The 14,349-nt window shown below is 35.3% G+C and overlaps 1 protein-coding gene across 1 annotated transcript in view; it reads right to left on the reverse strand.

Moving 5' to 3' along the window:
* Window positions 1-231: 231 nt before the first annotated feature.
* Window positions 232-14,349, reverse strand: part of npr2 (natriuretic peptide receptor 2) — a 149,470-nt gene continuing 135,352 nt past the window's right edge. The window contains exons 18-22 of the mRNA XM_079581235.1: window positions 12,731-12,799; window positions 9,084-9,258; window positions 5,326-5,424; window positions 1,930-2,021; window positions 232-340 (exon numbers count right to left, since the gene is read on the reverse strand). Coding sequence (XP_079437361.1) covers window positions 278-340; window positions 1,930-2,021; window positions 5,326-5,424; window positions 9,084-9,258; window positions 12,731-12,799 — 498 coding nt within the window. The 3' untranslated portion in view covers window positions 232-277. The remainder of the gene's footprint in view (window positions 341-1,929; window positions 2,022-5,325; window positions 5,425-9,083; window positions 9,259-12,730; window positions 12,800-14,349) is intronic.

A 14,349-nucleotide genomic window follows, 5' to 3' on the forward strand; every position in this document is an offset into this window, starting at 1 on the left:
TACGGTAAAAAGTCGCTAACGTTAGCTACAGACCTTTAGCTTGAGCCGCTAAACGACCGATAGCGCCCTCTTGAGCAAAGACGCAACACTCCGAGCCATTTTTTTTGACTCTGGCGTGAAAGCAGTGTTGTTCCAGGTGGAGGTCGGACATTCAGACACAGCCAAAGCCTTAGCGTGTAGCATTAGCTTTGTTTTTTTGCCAGCTAGAATAACACGCTGACCAGCACTCGGGGTGGTCGAAATCAACACTGCTGGCGGGGGTTTCGGCGGCGGCCTCTCAGATGACGTACACGTCGGTCTTCTCTCCCAGGAGCCAGTACGTTCTCATCTTCCCTTTGCCCTGCGCAGAGGAACAGGACGATCAATATGGCTGACAGGGGATACGTTCAAGGACGCTCACATCAGCTAAAGGGCTGTAGAGACGTCCGAATATCGTCAGCTGAACGGGGTAGATTCAGGGTTGTTTGGAGAGACTAGTTTCTGTCCCATGATGTTGAAAATCTCTATTTTGTACTTTTATTTGTCTCCTTCAATGAATATTAGTGACAGCATGAGGCATATCTAATGGCCGTAGAGATTTTGAATTTCTAAAAGAGCATTTTCAATAGTTAATCAAGTGGATGCAACAACTTTATGCGTGAAATAGAAGTTAATGTTGACTTTCTCTAGGGTGGAAAACTCATGGATGGCTGACAGCTTAACCGTCAATCTTCTGACATGAAAACAAAGGAACTGGGCTTAGATTTAACCTCTTAACTCCCGCCTGAACAGGGAGCGTTTTCTGCAGTTCAGCTTTACCCTAATCCTGTAGGCCAGTGTAACGCCTCATTGGAAAGATAAGATCTACAAAACTCATCTAAATGGATCTTTTTCCTCACGTCATCAGATTTTTTTCCATCTTTGGGGGGGGAGGGGGTATTCAACTCATTTTGTCATTTTTTGTCACATTTGTTGTCTTTTTTTTGGTCATTTTTTGTAATTTTTTTGGTCATTTTTTTGACTTTTTTTTTATTTTATTTTTTTGCCTTTTTTGTCATTTTTTTGTCATTTTTTGTCACATTTTTTGTCACATTTTTTGTCACATTTTTTGTCACATTTGTTTGTTTGTTTTTTGTCATCTTTTTGTCTTTTTTGTCTTTTTTGTGTCTTTTTTTGTCATTTTTGTGTCTTTTTTTTGGTAATTTTTGGTAATTTTTGGTAATTTTTGGTAATTTTTTTGTCTTTTTTGTCTTTTTTGCCTTTTTTGTCACATTTTTTATCATTTTTTTGTCCTTTTTTTGTCCTTTTTTGGTCCTTTTTTGTCACATTTTTTGTCACATTTTTGTCCCTTTTTTTGTCATTTTTTTGTTTGTTTTTTGTCATCTTTTTGTCTTTTTTGTCTTTTTTGTGTCTTTTTTTGTCATTTTTGTGTCTTTTTTTTGGTAATTTTTTGTCATTTTTTGTCATTTTTTTCTCTTTTTTTTGTCTTTTTTTTGTCTTTTTTTGTCTTTTTTTGTCTTTTTTTGGTCTTTTTTGTCTTTTTTTGTCTCATCCTCATCATTGTTTTCGTCTGACAAAACAATGACAAAATGCCAAAATAATGCCAAAAATGTGATTAAAAAATGTGACAAAAATGACCCAAAAAATTACGAAGTTACAAAAAAGTTACAAAAATGAGTTGAATACCCAAAAAAAAAATGATGGAAAAAAATGTGATGACGTGAGGAAAAAGATCCTCTCGATTCAGGCGGGGGTTAAGAGGTTAACACGGCGTGATCACTTCAGTATATTATGGAATTATAATTTTTCCTGGACTCGTCTCCCATGTGATTCCTCCTGTACGTAACACACCTGTGACGTGGTTTTTTAGACGTGTCTGTATAAAGGACACACTTCTGCTGTTTTATACAAGACAATAAGTTAAAACAATACTAAGTAACTCATTGATACCTTCATTTCTATGTCTCCTCTGAGCTGGAGATCGAAGTATCCAAACTCATCCAGGACTTCTTTGGTGGCTGAGGACATGTGGATCTTCAGGGCTGAAACACAAAGACAGCACCGTTAGACGACCCGGTCCCGTAAACTGCAACAGGACGTGTCATTTGTAAATACAATTTGTAGCACTTTTTGGTTGACTGAATTTACATATTAGACCCGTGAAGAAAGCAGCAGGGAGAAGCCGTGGGCAGAAGAGGTGGAGATGGGGTGGAGGTGGGTCGCAGCACATCTGGGAAGCGAATGAGCCATGATTGCTGGAGGCTTAACCCCTTAACTCCCACCTGAACATGTTTTCTCCAAATTCTCCAAATCTGAAAGCTTCTTCAAAACAGAGGCAAAAAACGAGAAGAAGATGAGGATGAAAACGCAACAAAAAAAGCTAAAAAGTGACAAAAAAAGCGACAAAGATGACAAAAACTCAACAAAAAGGTAACCAAAAAACAGCAAAAATTGACAAAAATTCAGCAAAAAAAATTGACAAAAATTCAACAAAAAAATGACAAATTTCAGCAAAAAAAATGACAAAAATGCAGAAAAACCCCCCCACAAAATTCCAGCAAAAAATGACAAAAATGCAGCAAAAAATGTCAAAAATCCAACAAAAAAAGGAAAAATTCCAGCAAAAAAGCGACAAAAATCCAGCAAAAAAAAAGACAAAAATCTAGCAAAAACTTGACAAAAAAGTGACCAAAAAACAGCAAAAAAGACAAAAATCCAGCAAAAAATGATAAAAATCCAGCAAAAAAAGTGACAAATATCCAGTAAAAACAAAACAAAAATCCAGCAAAAAAAGACAAAATTCCAGCAAAAAAATGTCAAAAATCCAACAAAAAAATGACAAATTCCAGCAAAAAAGCGACAAAAATACAGCAAAAAAATTTGACAAAAATACAGCAAAAAAATGACAAAAATCCAGCAAAAAAATGACAAAAATCCTGCAAAAAAAAATGACAAAAATGCAGAAAAAACCCCCCACAAAATTCCAGCAAAAAATGACAAAAATGCAGCAAAAAATGTCAAAAATCCAACAAAAAAATGACAAAATTCCAGCAAAAAAGCGACAAAAATCCAGCAAAAATAAGACAATAATCCAGCAAAAATCTAGCAAAAACTTGACAAAAAAGTGACAAAAATCCAGCAAAAAATGACAAAAATCCAGCAAAAAAATGACAAAAATCCAGCAAAAAAAGACAAAAATCCAGCAAAAAATTTACAAAAATCCAGCAAAAAAATTACAAAAATCCAGCAAAAAATAACAAAAATCCAGCAGAAAAGTAATCAAAAAGTGACAAAAACACATAAGGGAAATCAAAAGTGACGACAATGGCAAAGTGGAGAGAATGCATGTGGTTTTGGCGGGTGGTAAGAGATCAAAGCGGGGCTGCTGGAGGTGGAGGTGTGGCCCTCACGGAGGCGATCACTGGCTAAAGGTCGGTGATGCTGAAATTCGGCTCCCAGGTTGAATTAACGCCTAGTCATATACAAACATTCAACCAAATATTCAACCAAATCTCCTATAATAAAACTTTCAGACGCTGCTGTGGCTGGACCAGGTGGAAGATCCAGGTTAAGTCAATTCAATGAACAAATTCCGCTGATTGAATTTGCTGGACATCTCATTGTCTGACTCCACACAAAGGCTACAAAGAGCTTGACCTAAATCCTCAATAAAACTGGAAAAGGAAAGAAGGAGTGAATATGAACGCCGGGAGGGGGATGTGCAGACTAAGCACAGGCGGAGAAGGCTTTAAGTGCGATCAATTATTCACCAGGGCAGGTCCAATACAGGAAACGCAAGATCAATACCCCCCATCAGCGTCAGCAGACGGGCACCACAGGACGAGAGCGACACCAGGCCTGTGTAGAAGCTTAAAGCCACACTGTGTACTGTTTCATCCAACAAAACAGAGCAAAATATGAGCATTTATTGGTGAAAATATATGCGTCTTTCATCAGATCATCTAAATATAACAAGCCTATAGGCTGTGTAGCTTGAAAATGCAATGTGTAGGTCGTATATCGAGACTTAAATAAACACCTGCCTCAGACAAACACACGGCGTCTGGAACCTGAAACCTGCCAAGACAAGCTTTGGTTGTAGCTACGATTCGGCATTGGAACCTTCGCACAGTGGACGGGAGTGCTGGATCACGAGATTACAATCCCCACCTCCCCACCAATTGACAAAAAAAGACAAAAATGTGATAAAAATGTGACCAAAAAATGACAAAATTATGACAAAATTATGACAAAAAATGACAAAAATGTGACAAAATGTGACAACAAAATGACAAAAAATTGATAAAATACTGACGAAAAAATGACAAAAAACTGACAAAAATTGACAAAAATGTGACAAAAAATGACAAAAATGTGATAAAAATGTGACAAAAAATTGATTAAAAAACAGACAAAAAAATGACAAAAAAATGACATAAATGTGATAAAAATTTGACACAAAAAACCCAAAAAATTGACAAAAATGTGATAAAAATGTGACAAAAATGACAAAAATGTGATAAAAATGTGACAAAAAAATGACGAAAAAATGACAAAAATTTGATAAAAATTTGACACAAAAAAAACAAAAAAATGACAAATTCTCCATATCTAAAAGCTTCTTCAAAACAGAGGCAAAAAACGAGAAGAAAATGAGGATGTAAACACAACAAAAAAGCACTAGAAAGTGACAAAAAAAGCGACAAAAACTACAAAAAGTCAACAAAAAAGTGATTAAAAAACAGCAAAAAAGACAAAAATCCAGCAAAAAAAAAGACAAAAATCAAGCAAAAAAATGAAAAAAATCCAGCAAAAAAATGAAAAAAATCCAGCAAAAAAATGACAAAAATCCAGCAAAAAAATGACAAAAATCCAGCAAAATATGACAAAAATCCAGCCAAAAAAATGACAAAAATCCAGCAAAATATGACAAAAATCCAGCCAAAAAAATGACAGAAATCCAGCAAAAAAAAGACAAAAATCAAGCAAAAAAAAGACAAAAATCCAGCAAAAAAATGAAAAAAATCCAGCAAAAAAAGACAAAAATCCAGCAAAAAAAAGACAAAAATCAAGCAAAAAAATTGATAAAAATCCAGCAGAAAAAGATAAAAATCCAGCAAAAAAAGACAAAAATCCATTAAAAAAAAGACAAAAGAGCAACAAAAAAGTGACAAAAAAAAATAAAAAAGTGACAAAAATCCAGCAAAAAAATCGACAAAAATCCAGCAGAAAAGTAATAAAAAAGTGTCAAAAACACATAAGGGAAATGAAAAGTGACGACAATGGCAAAGTGGAGAAAGTGCATTTGGTTTTGACGTTGTTAGATTCTTTCTGCTCGTGTCTTACCTTCTCCGTTGGACTCCAGGCGCGACGCTGTGTTGACGGTGTCTCCGAACAGACAGTACCTGGGCATTTTCAGCCCCACCACTCCGGCACACACTGGCCCTGTGGGGAGAGCACAGATACAGAAGACTGTGTTATTAATCCATGCATAGAAACACATTGTCAAGGGTTGTTTCGATTTTTTGTTTTTTTCTTGTCTTAGCATTGTCCGTTATTTAGGTATTTCTGGGCTGTTGAATCACTTTTCTCCTCTCTTTGTCTCTGTGTCTTTATTTAGTAGAAAACTATATTCATAACTCTGCATTTGTTAAAGTGGAGCAATGGCAGGAAGTTCAGTTTTTCCCTTCTTTGTTTCTGCTTTGAACATGAAGCGTCAGTCGGCTGTTGATACACGTTAAGGAGCAGACCTCTCTCATTAAAGGGATATTTCAGGATTTTTGACATTTTCCTAGTTATCCAGAGTGTTGTTGATTTCTAATTTTGTTTCTTTTAATTCATGCAGTCCTTATATTTGAAGAGTTTAGTGGTGCTAGGCTAGTGCATGTCTATGGTAACTAGTAGCCATATCTGATTTGTAGAAAGCTCCTTTGTGAATTCCACGTGTAGTAATGCCAAGTAAACAAACTACTGTAGATCCGGTAACCGAGCAGATCACTCCACCGCTGCGTAGCTACAACCAGGAAGATGCTCAAATATAAGTTATTTTAAATGCAAAATGGTTTTATTTCCAAAATGATTCAGTCAACACAGACATTTATAGTGTCAAAAAAGGGACAAAAAAACAGCAAAAATGACAAAAATCCAGCAGAAAAAAATAATAATCCAGATTTATATGGTTAGTCTGGTGTTATAAGTGATTTGCCTCAGGTGCTCTGTGCTTGGGTCAGACTGTTTTTAATGCAGGCTACTAGTTACCATAGACATGCACTAGCCTAGCACCACGAAACTCTTCAAATATAAGAATTGCATGAATAACAAAAATAAAAAATGAATCTCCAGAAATCAACAACACTCTGGATAACTAGGAAATGAGGCCCTATGTCAAAAATTCTGAAATATCCCTTTAACCTCTTAACTCCCGCCTGAACCGAGAGCATTTTCTCCAGTTCAGCTTTACCCAAATCTTGTAGGCCAGTGTAACACCTCATTTGAAAGCTGAGATCTACAAAACTCATGTAAATGGATCTTTTTCCTCACGTCATCAGATTTTTTTCCATCTTTTTTTTTGAGGGGGGGGGTTGTTCAACTCATTTTTGTCTTTTTTTGTCATTTCCAATCCATTTTTTGTCTTTTTTATGTAATTTTTTTGGTCACTTTTTTGTCAATTTTTTTTGTCTTTTTTATGTAATTTTTTTGTAATTTTTTTAGTTTTTTTTATGTCATTTTTGTGTCATTTGTTGTCAATTTTTTCGTCACATTTTTGTCATTTTTTTTGTCTTTTTCATGTAATTTTTATGTCATTTTTAGTCATTTTTTGTCACATTTTTGTCACATTTTTTGTCACATTTTTGTCAATTTTTTTGTTTTTATAAAGTATTTTTTTTGTCATTTTTTCGTCACTTTTTTGTCCATTTTTTTGTCTTTTTTATGTAATTTTTTGGTCATTTTTTTTGTTTTTTTATGTCATTTTTGTGTCATTTGTTGTCATTTTTTTCGTCACATTTTTGTCATTTTTTTCGTCACATTTTTGTCATTTTTTCGTCATTTTTTCGTCATTTTTTCCGTTTTTTTTAAGTAATTTTTTTGTCATTTTTTCGTCACTTTTTTGTCAATGTTTTCTCACTGTTTTGTCACATTTCCATCATTGTTTTCGTCTCAGTTCGGTCGCTATTTTCACACCTTTTTTCCAGAAGCTTTTGGACTGGGAAAATGTGCTCGGCTAATTGTCAAAATCCACCATTTTCGCTAACAGCATCATGACGCCTACTGTCGCAGCACTGGCTTGGATCGGAGGTTCGGTGATGGACTCCAGGACACATCAGACTCCCTGTTTTAAAAGCAGTGACCAAAGTAAACCGTAGCAGTCGAAGTAAAACACTTCTCCCGGTATGTTATTAACAGACCCGCTGTATAAACTGCATTAATCATGTGGAAAGCAGCAGACCGTTGAGAATAATAATTGTTGTATGAATGACCAGGGGATGATCATTTAAAACCCCTCTTCCTCATAACAAAGTTGGCACCTGGGCATGTTTAAAAGCCGCTTATGGCCGTGGTGTTTATAATGGAGAGGCAGAGAGGGCGGACTACCCTCATTTAGAGAGAGAAGACATAAACAGACACAGACAAAGGAGTTATCAGGTTGTTAAACACATAAACACCTGTGTGTAAAGAGGGGAATCATTCTGGTCTCACCGGGCTACCATTCTTCTTGGCAAATGTATGAATTAGAAAAATGATCATTAACGCCTTAACTCCCGCCTGAACCGAGCACATTTTCTCCAGTTTGGATGTTCCCCAGTACAAAAGCTTCTGGAAAAAAGGTGGGAAAATAGCGACAAAACTGAGACGAAAACACTGATGGAAATGTGACAAAAAAGTGAGAAAACATTGACAAAAAAGTGACGGAAAACTGATGAAAGAGTGGAAAAAATGTCACAAGAAATGGACAAAAAATGGTTGAAAAAATGACAAAAATGTGACAAAATTTTATAAACATTTGACAAAAAAATGACAAAAATGTGATAAAAAAATGTGATAAAAAAATGACTAAAAAAATGACAAAAAAATGATGAAAAAATGACAAAAATGTGACAAAAATGTGATAAAAAAATGACAAAAATGTGGCAAAAATGTGATTAAAAAATGACAAAAAAATGATGAAAAAATGACTAAAAAAATGACAAAAATGTGATAAAAAAATGACAAAAATGTGACAAAAATGTGACAAAAATGTGATTAAACAATGACAAAAAAATGACAAAAATGTGATTAAAAAAATGACAAAAAAATGACAAAAATGTGACAAAAATGTGATAAAAATTGGACAAAAATGTGACAAAAAATGACAAAAAATTGATAAAAAATTGATGAAAAAATGACAAAAAATTATAAAAATTTGTCAAAAATGTGATAAAATAATGGATGAAAAAATGACAGAAATGTGACGAAAAATGACAAAAAAATGACAAAAATGTGATAAAAATGTGATAAAAATGTGATAAAAATTTTACAAAAAAGAAATGAAAAAAAATGACAAAAATGTGATAAAAATTAGACAAAAAATGACAAAGAAATTTACAAAAATCTGATAAAAATTTGACCAAAAAAATGACAAAAAAATGACAAAAATCTGATAAAAATGTGATAAAAATTTTACAAAAAAAAAAAGACAAAAAATGACAAAAATGTGATAAAAATTAGACAAAAAATGACAAAAAAATTTACAAAAAAATGACAAAAATGTGACAAAAAAATTGATGAAAAAATGACAAAAAAGTTACAAAAATGAGTTGAACACCCACAAAAAAAAATCTGATGACGTGAGGAAAAAGATCCTCTCGGTTCAGGCGGGAGTTAAGAGGTTAAAGAACTAACTGCTAAAACTTTCTACATTTGCAATGAACACCTTATAAACAGGACTAAATTGATGTTCTTTAATATAAATGGACGTCGGCCTCGATCTCGCAAATGCTAACTAGACCAACCTCCAAACAAAGATGTGGGTCGTGAATCTTGGCGCGTGTGGATTGAGATGTTCATGAATCTAAAAGCCGGTTCAGAAGCCACAGCTAGAAGGAGAAGGCCCCGTTAGCCGGTACCTGTGTGGATGCCGATGCGGAGCCTCAGCTGGTCGTTGGGCCGGTGGCGGATCTTGAAGGTCTTGACCTGCTCGAGCAGAGCCAGGGACATGCTGGCGATCTCCCGAGCGTGGAGTTTACCGTTCCTCACCGGCAAACCGGACACCACCATGTACGCGTCGCCGATCGTCTCCACCTGGCACAGGTCAGAGGTCAGAGGTCAGAGTCCATTTACTTACTTTACCTTTAATGAAGTCTAAATAATATCATTTCAAAACGTCTTTTCAACAGTTTATTTATGTCCACATTTAATCTATAGTAATATAGATACAGACGGCATCTCTGGAATCGCCCATATATGGTCATTTTTGAAAACAGTTAAGGGGAAAACAATTTGGAGAAAAATCTAAACTTTCTTTAATTTTTCAAAAACTACTTTAACAAACGCTGAAATATGAATATAGTTTCTACTAAATAAAGATACAAAGTCATGGAGAGGAGCAAAGTGGCTCAACAGACCATAAATACATAAAAAAACAGAGAATGCTAACATGATGCTACATGCAAGCATCGGACCAATGGTAATTGGTCAACTGCCGTTTTCTCACTTCTACTGAACAAAAAAAAAAATAATATCCATAAACTGTGGCCGTAGTGGGGCCTGGAAAACATTAGCCAGTCGACTTTGTCACCTTTCCAAAGTCGATTGGCTACTGGTTTGTCAATCAAACATTTAGCGTATATGCCCCAAGTACGTTATTTACGTCGGCTCCAAGCGTAACTCTCACGCAGTTTGGCCAGCAGTCCGCCATTACGCCGAAGACGAAGGATACACTACGACCTAGTTCTGTACTCCTGGTATTTAGAATTATTTCAGAAATGGCAGAAAAGAACCCTGAAAAACCTAACCGAAAAAGAAAGCCACTGTTTGAGGTGGTTGAAAGGAAGAGAGAAACTGCGAGAGACAGCATATCGGGGACAGGAAGAGAATTGGACACAGGGGTTTAGCGCATGCGCAAGCTTCGCAAGCTTCGCAAGCTTCGCAAGCTTCGCAAGCTTCGCAAGCTTCGCAAGCTTCGCAAGCTTCGCATGGCCAATTTATGTTTACGACAGTTAGAAAACAGTTGTGGCAGCGTATCGGGGACAGTTAGAAGACAGTAATTAATATGTTGGAGTCGAATAAAAAAATAGCTTGACACAGACATAATGCTTTGTATAACATCATTTTAATAAAAATCAAAAGTACTGTTTTGAAAGAAGTTTGTTTTAACTCAGCACTATATATTTAGTACTTCTGCGCATGCGTCTTACAGGCGCGAAGTTCGACCGGCTTTAAAATGTATTAATATTTTAATGATCGGTACAATTTATGTGTTTAAACCATATCTACTTATAATTTTAATTGTTTTTCCGCTTATTCCAGTCATATGGAGTGCAAACTACCCACGAGGATGTTTTCTTTTGCGTTTTTTCGCTGAAAAGAATGGCTTTATGAGGAACTAACCTATTTAAATCTTATATTTGGCTGCCTTGTGTGTAAATATATAGGCCTATAAATATTATCATAGATTGTACATTTTGTAAATAGTCAATTGTTGTGTTTTTGTTTAGTTAAATCTGATCGTTTATAATTATTATAATTTACATCATCATCAAAATCATCATTATTTTGTTTATTTGTATTTTCTATAAATATACACAATTTACTACTTGTTGTTCTGTTGCTTTGTCAAATCTTTCATAATCGTTATTATCATTTCTATCATCATCATTACAATTATTTATTTCAATGTATTTTACATAAATATAGCCGACATAATTTACACATTGCCTAATTAACACTTTCTCCATCTGTGACATCAATAAAGTATCAAAGAGCTGCCATAAACATGCAAGGCCTGCGCATGCGCTAAACACCGTAGCCCCGATTCTCCAGCGTTCGCTAGCTCCGATTCTCTTCCTGTCTCCAATTCTCTTCCTGTCCCCGATATGCCTGCCACACCCAGTAAGCGTCTGTCTGGGAGATTGTTTCAAGCGCTGGCGTGCCCTGAAGGTGCAAAAGAATCTTAAAACGGATGCTTTGGTCGCTAAACTTCTTCTGGACAGGTCAATTCTGTTTAATTGTTGAGTAAGTACTGTACTTAGCTCTTTAAGAAACATGTGAAGTAGAAAACTCATAAAGTTGTATGTTTACAACAAAGTGAATGCAGCGGCGGAGGCGTATCTGGAGGGGGCTCTGTCGCATGCGCGCTATTCAAACATACACAAACAGCCATTGGACAAATCTTAAACCACAGAATCCTCTCTAATGCCTTTAAGGGGGAAAACAAGTTGGAGAAAAATCTAAACTTTCTCTAATTATTCAAAAACTACTTTAACAAACGCTGAATTATGAATATAGTTTCTACTAAATAAAGAAACAAAGACATGGGGAGGAGCAAAGTGGTTCAACAGCCCATAAATACATAAATAACGGAGAATGCTAACCTGATGCTACATGTTAGCATCTTGCTAATGCTAACGGTTAGCTAGCGCTAGCTACAACTGCCGTTTTTTCACTTCTACTGAACAATCTGCTGTGAGAAAATATCCATATGGACCCGATTTACACTTGATTTTATTTGTATGTGATAAATAAGTTCATTCATTTAGCCATTTTCTGGTGGAATATCAACTTATTTATCACAAACATAAAGTCAAGTGTAAATCAGGCCCATATGGATATTTTCTCACAGCAGATTGTTCAGTAGAAGTGAAAAAAAAACGGCAGTTGTAGCAAGCGCGAGCTAACCGTTAGCATTAGCCCGATGCTAACATGTAGCATCAAGTTAGCATTCTCCGTTATTCATGTATTTATGGGCTGTTGAACCACTTTGCTCCTCCCCATGTCTTTGTATCATTATTTAGTCGAAACTATATTCATAATTCAGCATTTGTAGTAGTTTTTGAATAATTAGAGAAAATATACATTTTTTCAAAATTGTTTTCCCCCTTAACTGTTTTTAAACATGACCATATGTGGCGTCTGTATCTATAAAGACGCCATATATGGTCATGTTTAAAGAGGTGCAATATGCAACTTTTTATGTGGAAAAAAAAATATATTTGTGCGTATTTGACCTTGTGGTGACTTTTAGATGAGAAAAACTGCGCCGTTACACAGATGCGTTGTCGTGGCAACGTTACACAGACCAACATGGAGGTTCTGGAGTGAAAGTTTCGGATGCGTTCGGTGCAAAGTTTAGACAGAGGAGGCTGTTTCAGAACGGAATGAATTAAAAGAGAAAGGGAGCCGCTGTTTCATGAGAAAAGCAAAATTCCAAAATACAAAATATTTGAGTCGAAGAAACTAACGCTGGGCTGTATTAGTGTTTTATATATTAGTCTACTATACATAAACGCATTCAGAGAGACGTCTAATGCCTATAGCGGGACCACGGTAAAAGCAGACTCCATTAAACAGTTTTATCTCTTTGCCGTGCGTTAAGTACGGATTAAACGATAATTATACAGATTTAATGCACTACCCGGAGCCTGAGTTTGTCCACAGAGTGCAGTTAAAGCTCTGCACGCTCTTCCATCACCATCCTGCCAAAGTGGAGCTTCACAATAACCAGTTTTAGAAGGACATTCTCCATCATCCTCCACTTCCACAACGTCCGACTTACTTTGTAGACGTCAAAGTTGTCGATGATGGCGTCGAAACACGTGTAGAGGTCGTTGAGCAGCGTCACCACCTGAAGAGACAAAACGTCAGCCAAAAATCAATTATAATATTTTTTTTTTCATTTTTTTTTTTTTTTTCCAAATTTTTTTTTTTCTATTTTTTTTTTTTTTTTTTGCATCACTTGTAAATTCACTGAAACTGAAAATCCACAAATGTTGAACCGTGTTGTTTTCGTAAGCGGTTGGTTTGACGGAAAAGACTGTGAATTTTGTTTAATGTGGAAAAGGTCCAGTATAGACATTATTTACTGTATATGGCACATACAGTGAATCTGCCTTTTGGAAGCATGAACGCAGCATTAAAGGGATGTTTCAGGATTTTTGACATAGGGCCTCATTTCCTAGTTTTCCAGAGTGTTGTTGATTTCTGGAGATATTTTTTTTTGTAATTCAAGCAGTTGCTATGTTTGAAGAGTTTCGTGGCGCTAGGCTAATGCAAGGCTAGCGCTTTTCTATGGTATCAGCTAGCCTGCATTAACCTCTTAACTCCCGCCTGAGGATCCTTTTCCTCACGTCATCAGATTTTTTTTTCAGCATTTTTTGGGGGGGTATTCAACTCATTTTTGTCACATTTGGTCAATTTTTTGGTCAATTTTTTGTGTCATTTTTTGATCCATTTTTTGTCCATTTTTTTGTCACATTTTGTCAATTTTTTGTCATTTTTTGTCACATTATTGTCACATTATTGTCATTTTTTGTCCATTTTTGTCCATTTTTTTGTCATTTTTTTGTCATTTTTTTGTCATTTTTTTTGGTCATTTTTTGTCCATTTTTTATCAAATTTTTTGTCACATTTTTGTCACATTTTTGTCATTTTTTTGTAATTTTTTTGTAACATTTTGTCAATTTTTTTGTCAATTTTTTTGTCCATTTTTTTAATTTTTTTTTTTAATTTTTTTGTCAATTTTTTGTCACTTTTTTGTAATTTTTTTGTCAATTTTTTTGATTTTTTGTCAATTTTTTTGTCAATTTTTTGTGTCAATTTTTTTTTTCATTTTTTTGTCAATTTTTTTTGTCACATTTTGTCATTTTTTGTCAATTTTGTTTCATTTTTTGTCACATTTTTGTCACATTTTTGTCATTTTTTTGTCATTTTTTGTCAATTTTTTTTGTCATTTTTTTGTCAATTGTTTTGTCATTTTTTGTAATTTTTTCTCACTTTTTGTCACATTTCCATCATAGTTTTCACCTCAGTTTTGTTGCTATTTTCACAGCTTTTTTCCAGAAGCTTTTGGACTTGGGGTAAAGCCAAACTGGAGAAAATGTGCTCGGTTCAGGCGGGAGTTCAGGGGTTAAAACAGCCTGACCCGCTCCACAGAGCACCTGAGGCAAATCACTTATAACGCCAGACTAACCAGATGCCACTTGGACCAATTTCAAGAACCGTCAACTCAAACTCCGCATGTAAATCTGGTCATTACTGAAACTGGACGGACAGACTCTTGATCTGCCGTCATGTTGTTGTTGTTGCAAAGCTGTGATCGTTAAGAAAAGCGTGCAAATCCTGCCTCCGGCTTCTCAAATTAACAAGGAGGAACCGGAGACGAGGGGCTTGATCCAC

The sequence above is a fragment of the Gobius niger genome (assembly GCF_951799975.1).
Source record: "Gobius niger genome assembly, chromosome: 22".
Taxonomy (NCBI): domain Eukaryota; kingdom Metazoa; phylum Chordata; class Actinopteri; order Gobiiformes; family Gobiidae; genus Gobius; species Gobius niger.